The sequence below is a fragment of the Hemiscyllium ocellatum genome, chromosome 1 (assembly GCF_020745735.1).
Source record: "Hemiscyllium ocellatum isolate sHemOce1 chromosome 1, sHemOce1.pat.X.cur, whole genome shotgun sequence".
NCBI lineage: Eukaryota > Metazoa > Chordata > Chondrichthyes > Orectolobiformes > Hemiscylliidae > Hemiscyllium > Hemiscyllium ocellatum.
In genome coordinates, this window is record NC_083401.1 from 11,761,545 (window position 1) to 11,777,554 (window position 16,010).

General features: G+C 45.6%; 1 protein-coding gene across 6 annotated transcripts in view; it reads left to right on the top strand.

Moving 5' to 3' along the window:
• Positions 1-16,010, top strand: part of dysf (dysferlin, limb girdle muscular dystrophy 2B (autosomal recessive)) — a 440,247-nt gene that overhangs the window by 375,406 nt on the left and 48,831 nt on the right. For 4 of the 6 annotated variants that reach the window (XM_060835988.1, XM_060835909.1, XM_060836158.1 and 1 more), the window contains 3 exons: positions 3,730-3,803; positions 6,796-6,855; positions 15,733-15,831. In XM_060835988.1, the coding sequence (XP_060691971.1) occupies positions 3,730-3,803; positions 6,796-6,855; positions 15,733-15,831 (233 nt within the window). The remainder of the gene's footprint in view (positions 1-3,729; positions 3,804-6,795; positions 6,856-15,732; positions 15,832-16,010) is intronic. The other 2 variants (XM_060836235.1, XM_060836318.1) reach the window with 1 other exon arrangement.

Consider the following 16,010-nt stretch of genomic DNA (forward strand, 5'->3'; position numbering starts at 1 on the left):
TTCGCCACCGCAAATAGAAGTATATACAATATTGGATGGGGCCTATCAAGTCTTTTTTGCTAAAATACAATATACCTGAAAGAATAAGATAGGGGCTATGTTGAACGTACCATCCACAAACCACGTCGATTCTGCTAAATGATGTATCCAAGATTCCCTACCAACTATGATGATATGATGACTTCTTTGACCATCCAAATAAGCAGCGTTCAACGTATGTATGCATGTTTGAAATGGTGACATCATTGGTACCTAATCCCAGACCACAGTATATCCATTGTGACTTTAAGCAGACAGTTCTCAGTGCTGTGAGAGAATGTTTTGCTGAAGTTAGAATTAGGGACTGTTTCCTTCATTTGGTACAAAGTATGTACAGACACATTGCTGCAGTTGGAGCAACTCGTCAATACCACACTGATCCTGATTATACTTTAAAAGCAAAAACAATAATTGCTTTGGCTTTTATCTTTATAAATAAAAAGCGCATAACTATCAAATGAACTAAAATGTCATTGTTTAATATTAATGTGAGATTTTACTACCATTATAAAGATTTTTAAAATATATTTCCTTTTTCTGGTTAAAGTTTGTAACTCATTTTTATATATAAACCGATAAAATAATATTTATTTTACCTCTTTTTATCAATATGTAGTATGTAGTTGGATAAATAAAGGGGGCTGGGAAGTAACAAAGAACAGGCGGGTGGGGAAACAATCAGTACGTATATATGTTTCCGATGGTGAATACTCTCCAAAGGCCAAACCACCCCAGTGGAGACACGCTGGTGGAGAACTGGCAGTGGCTAATCATCGGCAGTGAACCTGCCGCGGCGACTCGGCACCTACCCGTAGGTTTATGGTGAGGGGGAAAGTCGAAAGGTGTTGTGAGAGGCACGTTTTTTTTCGACAGAGGGTGGGAATGCACTGGCAGGGGTGGGGGGGTGGGGATAGAAGCAGGGCCAATACAAATGTTCAAGGGGCATTTAGACAGACAAATGAACAGGCAGGGAATAGAGGGGCATAGGCCATGCTGAAGCAGGTAGGATTAGTTTAGGATCATGTTCAGCACAGGCATGTGGGCCAAAGCACCTCTTCCTATGCTCTACTGCTCTGTGTTGAATTAGAATTGATTTGCCTTATATTGAGTTGAACCAAAAGCTTTAGAACATAGAACAATACAGTACAGAACAGGCCCTTCAGTCCTCAATGTTGCAATGACCTGTGAACTAATCTAAGCCCATCCCCCTACACTATTCCATCATCATCCATGTGCTTATCTAAGGATTGTTTGCGCCTCCCTGAGTTGACGACATTAGCAGGTAGGGCATTCCACGCCCTTACCACTCTCTGAGTAAAGAACCTACCTCTGACATCTGTCTTAAGTCTATCACCCCTCAATTGGTAGCTATATGTCATCACCCTAGGAAAAAGACTTTCACTGTCTACCCTACCTAATCCTCTGATCATCTTGTATGTCTCCATTAAATCCCCCCTTAGCCTTCTTCTTTCCAATGGGAACAGACCCAAGTCCCTTTCCTCATAAGACCTTCCCTCCAGACCAGGCAACATTCTGGTAAATCTCCTTTGCACCTTTTCCAATGCTTCCCCATCCTTCCCAAAATACAGGGACCAGAACTGTACACAATATTCCAAGTGTGACCGCACTAGCGTTTTGTATAGTTGCAGCATAACATCACATCTCTGGAACTCAATCCCTTTACCAATAAACTCTGTCAACCTGGGTGGCAACTTTCAGAAATCTATGTACATGGACACCAAGATCTCTCTGCACATCCACACTAACAAGAATCTTTCCATTGACCCAGTACTCTGCCTTCCTGTTATTCTTCCCAAAGTGCATCACCTCACATTTAGCTGCATTGAACTCCATTTGCCACCTCTCAGCCCAATTCTGCAGTTTATCCAAGTCCCCCTGCAACCTGTAGCATTCTTCCACACTGTCCACTACTCCACCAACTTTAGTGTCGTCTGCAAATTTACTAATCCATCCACCTATGCCTGTGTCTAAGTCATTTATAAAAATGACAAACAGCAGTTGTCCCAAAACAGATCCTTGTGGCACACCTGCAAATGTGTTGCTGGTCAAAGCACAGCAGGCCAGGCAGCATCTCAGGAATAGAGAATTCGACGTTTCGAGCATAAGCCACCACTAGTAACCAGACTCCAGGCTGAATATTTTCCATCAACCACCACTCGCTGCCTCCTTTCAGAAAACCAGTTTCTAATCCAAACTGCTAAATCACCCTCAAATCCATGCGTCTGCATTTTCTACATCAGCCTACCATGTGGAACCTTATCGAAGGCTTTACTGAAGTCCACGTATAACACATCAACTGCCCTACCCTCATCTACATGCTTGGTCACCTTCTCAAAAAACTCAATAAGACTTGTGAGACACGATCCGCTCTCGACGAAACCATGTTGACTATCTCCAATCAAGTTGTTGCTTGTGAGGTGATTATAAATCCTATCTCTTACAGTCCTTTACTATAACAGAAATAAGGCTCACTGGTCTATAATTCCCTGGGTCATCTCTGCTGCCCTTCTTGAACAAGGGTGCAGGATTTGCAATCCTCCACTCCTCTGGTACTAAACCTGTAGACAATGATGACTCAAAGATCAAGGCCAAAGGCTCAGCCATCTCCTGCCTAGCTTCCCAGAGAATCCTCAGATAAATCCCATCCATCCCAGGGGATTTATCTACTTTCACACCTTCTAGAATTGATAACACCTCCACCTTACTAACCTCAATCCTTTCAAGTCTAATACCCATATCTCAGTCTCCTCCTCTATGACATTCTCCTTTTCCTGAGTGAAGACAGAGGATAAATATTCATTTAGCATCTCACCAATCTCCTTCTGTCCCACTTCTGTCTTTGACTGGCCCTATTCCTAGCCTAGTCATCCTTTTATTCCTCACAAACCTGTAGAAAGCTTTAGGGTTCTACTTTATTCTTCCTTTGGGGTAATTGTTCCCTGACACACTCTCCATGACAATGCCTCAACCAATCAGAATCCACGTGCTTTCTCATGTACTCATGTTTGTGGGTGGCACAGTGGCACTGTGCCAGAGACCTGGGTTCAACTCCTGCCTCAGGCAACTGTCTGTGTGGAGTTTGCACATTCTCCCCGTGTCTGCGTGGGTTTCCTCCGGGTGCTCTGGTTTCCTCCCACAGTCCCAAAATGTGCAGGTTAGGTGAATTGGTCATGCTAAATTGCCTGTTGTGTTAGGTGAAGGGATAAACGTAGGTGGGTTGTTCTGCGAGGGTCGGTGTAGACTTGTTGGGCCGAAGGGCCTGTTTCCACACTGTAAGTAATCTACTCATCTACTCATGTGACATAAATTGTCATTGCTTTTGAGATTTGGTGTTCTTGTGATTGTGTCCTGATGAGTGCCAACCAGAATGTTCCAATAACAAGTTACTTTTCCCAGCATTACTCTATATCCTGAGGTGATGCAAGCTTCAAGGGCGAGGGATATCTGGGCCATGATGTCCCACTGAAAACCAAACCCAGTTTTAAAAAAAAAATCCCATTCTTCTTCTTCCAGCCTGAATGTCTTTGCCCGTATTCAGAATGGGAACTTTCTATGTAAACTAGTCACGTTGTAATGCCGCCTTCCCACCAGTGGTGGCACTGCTGTGCTTTCATGTGAGTGTAAATGGGAGGCAGCCGTTAGCTTGGACTGTCTGTTCTCTCTCTGCAGATGAACGAAGTCCCTCATTCCGGGATGATGTGCTGATTGATATCGATGACAGGCAACCTCTGATTGCGAGCCAGGTAAGTGTATCCTTCCATTCTCAAACAGAACTATTCTTGGCCCTCTGTTTGTCTGTGATATCCAGATTTATCTCTGCTGAGGCTCGAATCCATCTCTGTCAGTGCAACTCAGTCTTTTGAACCAAAGATGTGCCGTTTGATGTTTCTGTGTCTCTTTTTGACAATGCCTGGTTACTCTTCATTGCTTTCGGTTTGATTTTATTGATTAAGTGGACACAGGAAGTCATAAAGAAGAAAAAAACAAAGCTTGTGGAGTGCCGTGAAATTTATTAACTTACATTGCCATCAGCTTCAATTTGTGTCTAATCTCTGCTCTGGTCAAACACCTCGTCATTGATTAATAACCCAACATTACAGAACAGTTGATTACCCCAGCGCTCATGCAGTGAAATCTCAGCTAAAAACGTCGTCCACAGGAAGTGGGGAAAAGGATTGACATTTCCAAGACATCCTGAAAATCTCTACAGCCAATGAAACTCTTCTGAAGTGTTGTTGCAGGAAAAGCAGCAACCAATTTGCACACAGCAAGCTTTCACAGACAGCCTTGTTATAGAGGCCGTGTAATCAGTTTTGGTTCAGCCACATTCGTAATAGTGTTTTCTGTTTCAATTTCACCTGTAGTTCATCTTTTCACACACTGAGACACAAGGTTCCATGTTCCAAATCCCCCACTAGGGAAACATCAACTCTGCCCGCAGTTCCTCCGATAGGAAGGATGATATTAAATTAGAAATAGCGCAGAAAAGATTTACTGGGATGCTACCTGAACTGGAAGGTTTGAGTTAGAGGGAGAGGCTGGATAGCTGGGTCCTGTTTTCCCCTGGACTGTAGGGGATCTTATAGAGGTCTATAAAATCATTAGACACACAGATAAGGTAGCTAGCTTTTCCCTATGGTCAGGGAGTCTAAAACTGGGGAGCATTGATTTAAGGTGAGAGGGGAGAGATACAAAAGGGTGCTGGGGGCACACACAGAGGGTAGTGTGTGACTGGAACAAGTTGCCAGAGGTAGTGGTGGAAGTGAGTACAATTTTGTCATTCAGGCAGGTACATGGATGGGAGAGGTATGGAGGGATGTGGACCCAATGCAGGCAAATGGGAGAAGTTATCGACCTTGATGATTCTGTGACTCTGTGACTGAAGGAGGTGCTACGCTGTCAGAGATGCTGAGGTTGGGAGGAAATGTTCAAAGAATCATAGAATTGTTTCGCTGTAACGGTGGCCACTTGGCCCCTCAGGCCTGTTCCGGTTCTATTCCCTAATACCAATCTCCTGTCTTGTCCCCACAGCCCCACACACCATTTCTATCGGAATAATCATCCAATTCCTCAGCTGAACCTGCCTCCACCACTTTTCCAGTCAGTGCCTTCCATACGCTAACTACTCGCCGAGTGAGAAAGTGTTTTCCTCACATCACCCTTGCTTCGTTTGCACAGCTATGTCCCTCTTGTTCTTGTTTCTTTCTCGAGCAGGAACTTCTCCCTGTCTACTCTCTCCAGCTCACCCATGATGCTGAAAACCTCCATCAGATCTCCTCTCAGCCTTCTGTCCAGGGAGAACAGTCCCAACCTCCTCAATCTATCCTCATCTCTGCAGTTTCTCATCCCTGGAACCCTTCGTGTCAATGGTTTCTGGACTCTCTGTCCAATGTGTTCATATCTTTCTGATAATGTGGTGCTCACAAATGCACATCCTACTCTAATGTTAATTCAGCACGCCAACTGAGGTCTAACAAGTGTCTGGTACGAGTTCAACATTATCTCCTTGCTCTTGTTCTCCATGAAGTGGAAGTAGGAAATTCCGTGACCTTATTTTGTGGAGGAATAGGAGAGCTTTCCGTGGAGTCTAGGTCACTATTTATTCTCCAATCCATATCACCAAAGCAGATGGTCTGGCCACTGTCCCATTTGTGGGAGCTTGCTGTGTGCAAATTTGAAGAGAAGGAAATGACCTCGAGGTCTTATCGCTAGATAATTAATCCAGCAACCCAGATGATCGAATTTACATTCAATAAAAATCTAGAATTAAGAGTCCAACGTTAAATGTTGACGATTGTCAGGAAAAATCCATTTAGTTCATTAATGTCTTTGAAGGAGCATCCTACCTGGCCTGACTTGCCAATGGCTCCAGAACCACAATGATAGGGTTGAGTCTTGACTGCTCTCTGGGATGGGCAGTGATTGCTGGGCCAGCCAGTGATGCCCCCATCCTGCGATTGACGTGGTGTGGGTATCACAGAGCCATGGCTGCAAGGGAACCAGGGCTGGGAACCAAGGATACATGTCTGATCAAAATGACAGGCAGACGGACAGAGGGAGCGGAGTTGGCTTGTTAGTAAGAAATGGGATTAAATCGACAGCAAGAAGTGATATTGAGTCGGAAGGTGTAGAATCCGTGTGGGAAGAGTTGGGGAGGCACAAGCAAGGAAAGGCCCTGATGGTAGTAAAATGCACATGGGTGTGGTTAGGCCAGGGTGGTCATTTCTTGGTGCACAGTAGATCTTGGAACAGATTCCCAGCTGATACCATGAATTTTGACTCAGGGCATGTGCTCACAAGGGATCTGGATCCCGTTCAAATCCGAGCACCTCTTGGGAGAGCTAGATGGATCCCAGGTACCATTATCATGGTCAGTGGAGTACAGAACTTGCTCTCAGTTAATTAAATTGATTAAAGTGGGATTTTCCAACATTTTTCTCTCCTCACTGACCTTGGACCTGGATCCAATAGTCTTGACTTGCGCTGGAGATGGATCGTGGGGAGAAGAGTTATCTAATCATTGAACTTATGGGTCTTAAACCAAACTGATAGCCTTTCCCATCAGGTTGAGCCAGTGCTGATAGGATGAATGAACAGTGTAATACTTCCAAAGGTGATGTTGAGACCTGCCTTGAAGATGTTTGGATGGAGATGCCCTTCCATACGTGTTTCATATACTCATTCTCATTGTTGCTTCTTGCACTAACCCTTCTAACAACTCCTTTTAATTTGCAGTTTGCAGGCTGCATGACCAGCTCAACCTTGAATAAGTTCCCTTCTATGTCCAGCCTCCATGTACGTATTGGCTTTATTTACATAACTTCAGTGTCACGTTTCGGGCGGCTTTAATCACACAATCTGGGTTAGACCTTCGAAACCTCTTGGGCTGAGTGTTCTTAATTCCTTTCTGGTAGAAATCTCTCCTCTAGTTCCTGAAGACTTCACAGGAATCCTTTCAATGTACCTAACGGGTTATGTATTTGCTGATGATTCTTTGGGGTGTCACTGTCGATCACATAGTTGTCTCTTGGTACTGCAGTGAGAAGCAGTTTGCTTTCTTCATTGCAGTCACTATGGAAGAGTTTCGGGCCCTTCTCCAGGTGACGCTAGTGGTTACAGTCCAGATCAAGTAGAGCATAACTTGGAGGGTGGCTTGGAGGTTGAGGGTTGGACTTTATGTCTAGTGTCCTTGTCCTTTTACATAGTGGAGCTTGGAGAGATAAAACCCATATTGGCATCAGTAGCCATTTGGTGTTTGCCCACCAGGGTCATATGAAATGGGGTCTTTCATATGGGTAGTGTGGCCTAGTGGCTATACTGCTGGGTTAAAATCCATGACATAATGAGCTCAAATCCTATCCGAACCCATGTGAACTCAATGAATCTGGTAGTTTATGGGATAAGTCTAGGAAGCAATGTATATTGGATAGAAGTAGTGCTCAGGGATGTAGGGAAATAGCATGTGATTGGGACTAGGTTACAGAACCTAGGCAGGCACAGTGGGCTGAATGGCCTCCTTCTGTGCTTTAACAAGCAAGTGATATTGTACCCACCTATCACTCCACCTGGGTAACTGCGCTAACGTACCTGGGTAACTGCGCTAACGTACTTGATCATCCAGAGTAACTAGCGATGGACAATAAGTAAAAAGTTCAGCATCAGTGGGGAAACATTGAGCCAACTGGTTTAAAGATTCCTGAACATTTCAATTCCAGACTGGACGAGAATAAATCCTGTGTCTTTGCTCATGACGGACCCTTTGTTTTTGCCTGTCTTGAACTATTGGTGAAACATTTTGGGGATGTTGGTTGTCATGATGTCTCCTGTTTGGAAGATATAAACTGGCCAGTGGGAGGACGCTATAGTAATTGATGCTTAAAATTTTGGAAGAACCAAAAGATTCAGGGAACATACTAAACTCTTCCCAAATATTCCCGAACTCAGGAGGAGCAGCGCATCTGACCATTGAGCTGACTGTCTCCCACCTCAGGGATAAATCGTTACTTTTACTTGTTAATTGAAAAGCTCACGATTTGTTTAGCAGTCTGACAGGATGGCGACTGTATTGCTTTCATATCTGAGCACTTCTCGCTGGGACGGTGTAATGAAATGGTGAGAATGCCTACAGTCTGGTCGCCAGTCTGACAAACGGTGCCATGGATTCTCCAAATTGCTTTTATCACACTTCCCCCCCTCCCCTCCCGTGTCTGTGTGGGTTGCACATTCTCCCCGTGTCTGTGTGGGTTTCCTCCGGGTGCTCCAGTTTCCTCCCACAGTCCAAAGGTGCTAGGGTGGGGAGAGGAGAAGATCGTGACTGACAAATACCCCACTAGATGTCGCCATTCCTGGGTGGAGTGGGGACTGAGCTTTGGACTCAGCAATTCTAAGGCCAGTGAGGTCAGGCCTTCCTTTAATTTAAGGATTTAGCTCTGCTAATTAAATATGTTAACACCATATGCCCAGAAGCAGATTTAAAAGGCTTGGAAAGGATCAGGAAGCAATCATTGGGAACCGGACTCTCAATCCCTGGGGAAGGTTGGAGATCTGCAAACCGAGGGAGCTGAGGGGACCAAGGACATTGAAGTCCTGGGAAAGCAGATGTTGAAGCACGAGATAGTACCCTCATTCTCCAAAAAAAATCATTTCTGTACCAATTTCAAACCCCTTATGCCAGATATTGGAGCTTCAGTTTGATGAATAAATCTGCAATTGAAAGTATGTCTCAGTGATGGTATCATCGATTGTTGGAAAAGCTCGTCTTATTTTCTAATGTCCTTTAGGAAAAAAAAATCTGTCCCATGTAGTGACTATAACGAGGTCAGCCGGGTGGACATAGAATATGAGTTCCCTGATGGGGGCTGTTAATCTGGCCCAATCAGGGAACCCTGGCTGACAGATATAAACAGGAGGGTCAGAGCTTCTCTTCACTCTGAGAGCTGGCTCTGAGGGAACTGGATCAGTGTTAAGGACTCTCCGTGTGTAAATGAAGGGTGACTTGGTGACAGGAAACCGGCCTCGGTGGGCTTATTTCACCCTCTTTATCTGGTCTGGCCTACACGTGACCCCAGACCCACAGCAAGGTGGTTGACTCTTAATGACCTTCCACAATGACCTCAGGAGCCATTCTGTTGCACCAAACTGCTGCAGAGATCCAATTGATTGCAGCAGGTTGCCAATGTAGCTCCCTACCCCCTTCAAAAGGGTAGTTAGAGATGGGCAGCAAATGCTGGCATTGCCAACGAAGCCCATATCCCATGAATAAATTGAAAGTAAGTTGGCCCTGTTCCATGTGTGGAGTAAGTGTTCACTCGATTACGCTTTGAGTTCAAGAAACAGTTCAGAGGAGGTTCACTGGATTTTTTCCAGCAATGAAGGGGGTGATCTTCTGAAGAGAGATTGAGCAGTTTAGGTCCAGACTCCCTTGAGTTTAGAAATATGAGAGGACATCTGATTGAGGGATATAAGATGTTAAAGGGGATTGATAAAGTGGATATACAAAGAATGCCCCCTCATGAGGGGTATTCTAGAACGAGAGGCCATCATTTTAGGGTAAGGGAATGGCAGATCTAAAACAGAGACGAGGAGAAATTACTTCTGTCAGAGGGTTTTGAATTTGTGGCATTCACCAACTGGGAGAGTGGAAGATGCCAGGTCAGTGGTGGTTCAGTGGATAGTACTGCCACCTCAGAGTGCCAGGGACCTGGGTTCGATTCCAGCTTCAGGCGACTGTCTGTGTGGTGTTTGCACATTCTCCCCGTGTCTGTGTGGGTTTCCTCCGGGTGCTCCGGTTTCCTCCCACAGTCCAAAGATGCGCAGGTTAGGTGGATTGGTCATGAGAAATACGGGTTCGGTGGGAGGTGTTCAGTCGAGATGGGATCCTCTTTGGAGGGTTGGTGAAGACTTGATGGGCCAAAAGGCCTCTTTCTGGGCTGTTGGGACCTAAGGTGATGGACAGATGTTTAATTAGTAATGGGTTGAAGGGTTATGGAGAGCAGGCAGGAAAGTGGGGTTGTGGCCGATGAGACCAGCCCTGATCGTATTAAGTGGCAGAGCAAATTTGAGGGGCTGAATGGCCTCCTCTTACTCTAGCTTCTCATGTTCTAACTGAAGTTTTGTCTTCATTTGCATTGCTACACTTGGCAGATTCAGGAGACCATGTGGGTGAGTTTCTGACCCTTACCAATCTACACGGGTCTCGTTTACCGTTCAGTGACTGCACCAAGGTGATCATCCTCTGAGTTATGGCATTCACTTGCGGCACAGTGGCTCAGTGGTTAACACTGCTGCCTTACACTGCCAGGGACCCGGGTTCAATTCCAAGCTTGGGCAACTGTCTGTCTGGAGTTTACACATTCTCCCCGTGTCTGTGTGGGTTTCCTCCCACAGTCCAGACTTGTGCAAGTCTGGTGAATTGGCCATGCTAAATTGCCCATAAGAGTTCAGGGATGTGTACGTTAGGAGCATTAGTCAGGGGAAATGCAGGATGAGAGGGTAGGGGGTTGTGGTTTGGGTGGGATAGCCTGTTTCCACACTGTAGGTATTCTATAACTTGGAGAGTCAGAAGGAGCAAAGATCTTGGTTAGAAGCCCTCAGAGTGAGGGGCAGGAGTGAGTGTAGTGGCCATCACTAAGGAGAAGGTGCTGGGGTACCTGCAAGGTCTGAAAGTGGATAACTCACCCAGACCAGAGGGGCCACCACCCTGAAGTCTGAAGGAGATAGCTGAGCAGATTGCAGAGGCGTTGCTGGTGATGGGACCCGGAGGACTGGAAAATGCCGAATGTAACACACCTTTTTAAGAAGGGATAGAGGCAGAAGACAGGAAACTGCAGGCAGGTTAGCCTGTCCTCCATTGTTGGTAAGATTTTAGAGTCTATTGTCAGAGCCATAGGGTCACAGTACAGAAATAGACCATTTGATCCAAGCCATCCATGCTGACCAGATATCCCAACCTAATCTACTCCCATTTGCCAGCATTTGGCTCATATCCGTCCAAACCCTTCCTATTCATATACCCATCCAAATGCCTTTTAAATGTTGTAATTGTACCAGCCTCCATCACTTCCTTTGGCAGCTCATTCCATACACACACCACCTTCTGCGAGAAAAAGTTGCCCCTTAGGTCCCTTTTAAATCTTTCCCCTCTCACATTAAATCTGTGCCCTCTAGTTTTGGACTCCCCCACCCCAGGGAAAAGACCCTGGCTATTGACCCTCTCCATGCCCCCCATGATTTTATAAACCTCTATAAGGTCTCTCTATAACCTCTCAGCCTCCGACACTCCAGGGAAAACAGCCCCAGCCTGTTTAGCCTTTCCCTATAGCTCAAATCCTCCAACCCTGGCACCATCCTTGTAAATCTTTTTTGAAACGTTTCAAGTTTCACGCAATCATTTCTATAGGAGGGAGACCAGAATTGCACACATTATTCCAAAAGTGACCTAACCAATATCCCGTACCACTGTAACATGACATTCTAACTCCTGTAGGAGAAAGTGAGGACTGCAGATGCTGGAGATCAGAGCTGAAAAATGTGTTGCTGGAAAAGCGCAGCAGGTCAGGCAGCATCCAAGGAGCAGGAGAATTGACGTTTCGGGCATGAGCCCTGAAGAAGGGCTCATTCCAACTCCTATACTCAATGTTCTGACCAATGAAGGCAAGCATTCCAAATGCCTCCTTCATCACCATGTCTACCTGCGGCTCCTCTTTCAAGCAATTATGTATCTGCACCCTTCGATCTGTTGTTCGGCAACATTGTCCAGGATCCGACCATTAATTGTGGAAGTCCTGTTCTGGTTTGCTCCATATTTACCTAAATTAATATCATCTACAGATCCTCGGCCCGTTAGCCCATCTGTTAAATGTCTTGTTGTACTATGAGGTAACCTTCTTCAATGTCCACTACACCACCAATTGTGGTGTCCTCTGCAAAGTTACTAACCATATCAGCTTTATTCACATCCAAATCATTTATATAAATGACGAAAAGCACTGGACCGAGCACACATCCTTCTGGCACAGCACTGGTCACAGGCCGCTAGTCTGAAAAGCAACCCTTCAGCACTACCCTCTGTCTTCTACTTTCAGTTCAATTTTGTATCCAATTGGCTAACTCCCCCTGGATCCCATAACAAAAAACATTACAGCACAGGAGTAGGCCCTTCAGACCTTTGCTGACACGTTTTGCCCTTCCATATTAAAACCATGTGACCTCATTAACCAGTCTACCGTGTGGAACCTTGTCGAATGCTTTGCTGATGTCCATATAGACAAGGTCTACCACTATGCCTTAATCAATATTCTTTGTCATCTCTTCAAAAAACTCAGTCAAGCTCGTGAGACAGGATTTCCCACGCATGATGCCATGCGGACTATCCCTGATCAGTCCTCACCTTTCCAAAAGCATGCAAATCCTGTCACTCAGAATCCCTCCAAGAATGTACCCATCACTGATGTCAGGCTCACCGGTCTGTAGTTCCCTGACTTTTCCTTACCACCTTTCTTAAATAATGGCACATTATCCAACCTCCAGTCTTCCGACACCTCACCTGTGACTATCGATGATCCAACTATCTCAGCATGGGGCCTGGTAATCTCTTACCTTGCTTCCCATAGAGCTCTGGGAAGCATTTAATCAGGACCCAGGGATTTATCCATCTTTAAACATCCAACATGTCCTCCTCTGTAATATGGACTCTTTCCAATATGTCATTATTTATTTCCCTAAGTTCCCTAGCTTCCAGGTTCTTCTCGATAGTAAATACTGACACAAAATATTCGTTTGGTATCTCATCCATCTCAGAGGAGAAAGTGAGGACTGCAGATGCTGGAGATCAGAGTCAAGAGTGAGCTGCTGGCCACAATCTCACCCATCTCCTGTGGCTCCACACACCGTTGATCTTTGAGGAGCCGTATTCTCTCCCTAGTTACCCTTTTGTCCTCAATGTGTTTGTGGAATCTCTTGAGATTCTCCTTAGCCCTATTTACGAAAACTATCTCAGATCCCCTTTTATGCCCTCCTGATATTTCTCTTTTGTATACTTCTTCTCCCCTTGTACTATCCTAGGGATTCACTCAATCCCAGCTGTCTATACCTAACAATACCTCCTTTCTCTTGACCAGAATTTAAATTTCCCAAGGTATCCAGCGTTCCCTACACCTACCAGCCTTGCCCTTCACATGAACTGGAACGCACTGTCTCTGGACTCTCGCTGTCTCATTTTAAAAGGTCTCCCACTTCCCAGCCGTCCCTTTACCTGTGAATAGCCTCCCCCATTCAACGTTTGAAAGTTCTTGCCTAATGCTGTCAAAATTGCCCTTCCTCCAATTTAGAAATTTAACTTGTAGATCCGGTCTATCCTTTACCATCACTGTTTTAAAACTAATAGAATTATGGTCACTTGGCCTCAAGTGCTCCCCCACTGATACCTTGGTGGCTTGCCCTGCTTTATTTCCCCAAGAGTAGGTCAAGTTTTGTACCTTCTCTCGTGGGTACATCCACATACTTAACCAGAAAACTTCCTTGTATTCACTCCACTCCATCCAATCCCTGTGACAGTCCCAGCCTATGTTTGGAAAATTAAAACTCCCTTCCCATTCCAACCCTTTCAGTCTTTCAGATAACTGAAATCTCCTGACATATCTCACCTATCCACTCCACACTTCCACAATAATCTCCAATCTGCATCCATCTATCACCACCCCACCTACCTTTCCCCTAGCCCCACCTCTTCCCCCCCCCCCCCCCCATTTATCTCTGAGCTCCCTTCCCCCTCTCCAGGTCCTGATGAAGGCTCCCGATCCGAAACGTTGACATTCCTGCTCCCCTGATGCTGTCTGACCTGCTGTATTTTACCAGCTCAGTATTTTATCAATACCCTTCCATACTTGCTTCTCAGTTATTAAGGATATGATTGTGGAGTATTTGGAAGGGCATGGTAAAACAGGGCTGAGTCCGCACCAAGGGGAGGTCATGCCTGACAAGCCTGTTAGAATTCTCTGAGGAGGGAACAAGCAAAGTAGAACAAAGGAGAGCCATGGATGTGACCTATTTGGATTTACAGAGGTCCTTTGACAAGGTGCCGCACAGGAGGCAGCCCAATCAGATCAGAGCCCATGGTGTTGGGGACAAGGTCCTGGCAGGGATAGAGGATTGGCTGACTGGCAGAAGGCAGAGAGTGGGGATTAAAGGGGTCTTTTTCAGGATGGAAGCCAGTAACTAGTGGAGTTCCACAGGGGACAGTGTTGGGACCACAGCTATTCATGTTATACATTCAGAATCTGGATGAAGGAACTGAGGGCATTGTTGCTGAGTTTGCAGATGAACACAAAGATCGGTGGAGGGACAGGTAGTGTTGAGGGAGTGGGGAGGCTACAGAAGGATTTGGACAGGCCAGGAGAGTGGGAAAAGAAGTGGCAGATGGAATACAATGTGGGAATGTGTAGCCCCATGGGAATGGGAATTATGCCTTCAGTCGGGAGAATAGAGGCGTGGACTGTTTTCTAAATGTGGAAAGGCTTTGAAAATCTGAAGCACAAAGAGACTTGGGGAACCAAGTTCATGATTCTCTTAAAGTTAACATACAGGTTCATTTGGGAGGTAAATGTTGGCATTCATTTCAAGAGGGCGAGAATACAAGAGCAGAGATGTACTGCTGAAGCTGCATAAGGCTCTGCTCAGACTGCATTTGGAATATAGTAAGCAGTTTTGGGCCATCTAAGGAATGATGTGTTGGCATTGGAGGAGTTAAGAGGAGACTTACAAGAATGATCCCAAAAATGAAGGGCTTGTCATATGAGGAGTGGTTGGGTCTGGATCTGTACTCGATGGGGTTTAGAAGGATAAGGGGGAGGGATCTGATTGAAATTTCCAGAATACTGAGAGGCCTGGATAAAATGGATGGGGAGAAGATGTTTTCCATCAGTAGGAGAGGCTAGGACCCGAGGGCACACAGAGTGAGGAGACTGAGATGAGGAGGAATTTCTTCAGCCAGAGGGTGGGGAATCTGTGGAACTCATTGCCACAGAGGGCTGAGGAGGCCAAGTCATTGAGTGTCTTTAACATAGAGATAGGTAGGCCCTTGATTACTAAGGGGATCAAGGATTATGGGAAGAAGGCAGAAGAATGGAGTTGGGAAACACATCAACCATAGTTGAAAGGTGATGCAGATCCGATGGGCTGAATGGCCTAATTCTGTATCTTATGGTCTTACATACATTGATATTGAGATGTGAAAAAGCATGAAACATCCTGAAATGAGGTGAGGAGAGGGGAGTGCAGGTAGGAAATGGGTAGTCCTGTGAGTGGGAAGATGGAGCTGATTGAAGATGGAATCTGAGCTCAGCGTTGAAGCGGGCTGGCCAGGTTGACGTCAGAAGAGGCTGCCAATTTTGACAGATCTCTGACAGGCCTGAGGGTCAGTTTACCATTGAACTGGGGGGCACAGTTCCTGGGCTGGCATCCTAGCTGGGTGCAGGTGAAGAGAGCGTGTGTAAAGCTGTGGTTTGTCTGTCTCGCTAGTGCCTGGCACCAGTTTCAGCCCCATGTGTTATACAGCTGGCACGTAAACTGGGAAAGCTGAAAAGGTGAGGTTTGACCATGGGCTCTGTGTAGTTCAGACGCTGACCCGTCATTGACCTAACGTGCCACTGATAAAGTTGCTTTGGTTACCTTTAGGAAGACGAGTTTGTGGATTGGTGGAGCAAGTTCTACGCATCAACGGGTGACACCAGCAAATGTGGGATGTACCTGGAGAAGGGCTTGGACACGCTTCAGGTATACCATGCAGTTTGTTCAGTTCTGGGTATTATCTGTGTTGATCACTGTGCTTCGTGATAAATTCATCCAATTGTAGTTTTGGAACCATGCACAGCTTGATTTGCATTTCTCTGTTGTAATGGTTACAAAGGGAGAAAGAACTGATTGAGTTTAATTTCAGGTTTTGAGTTGAGGGA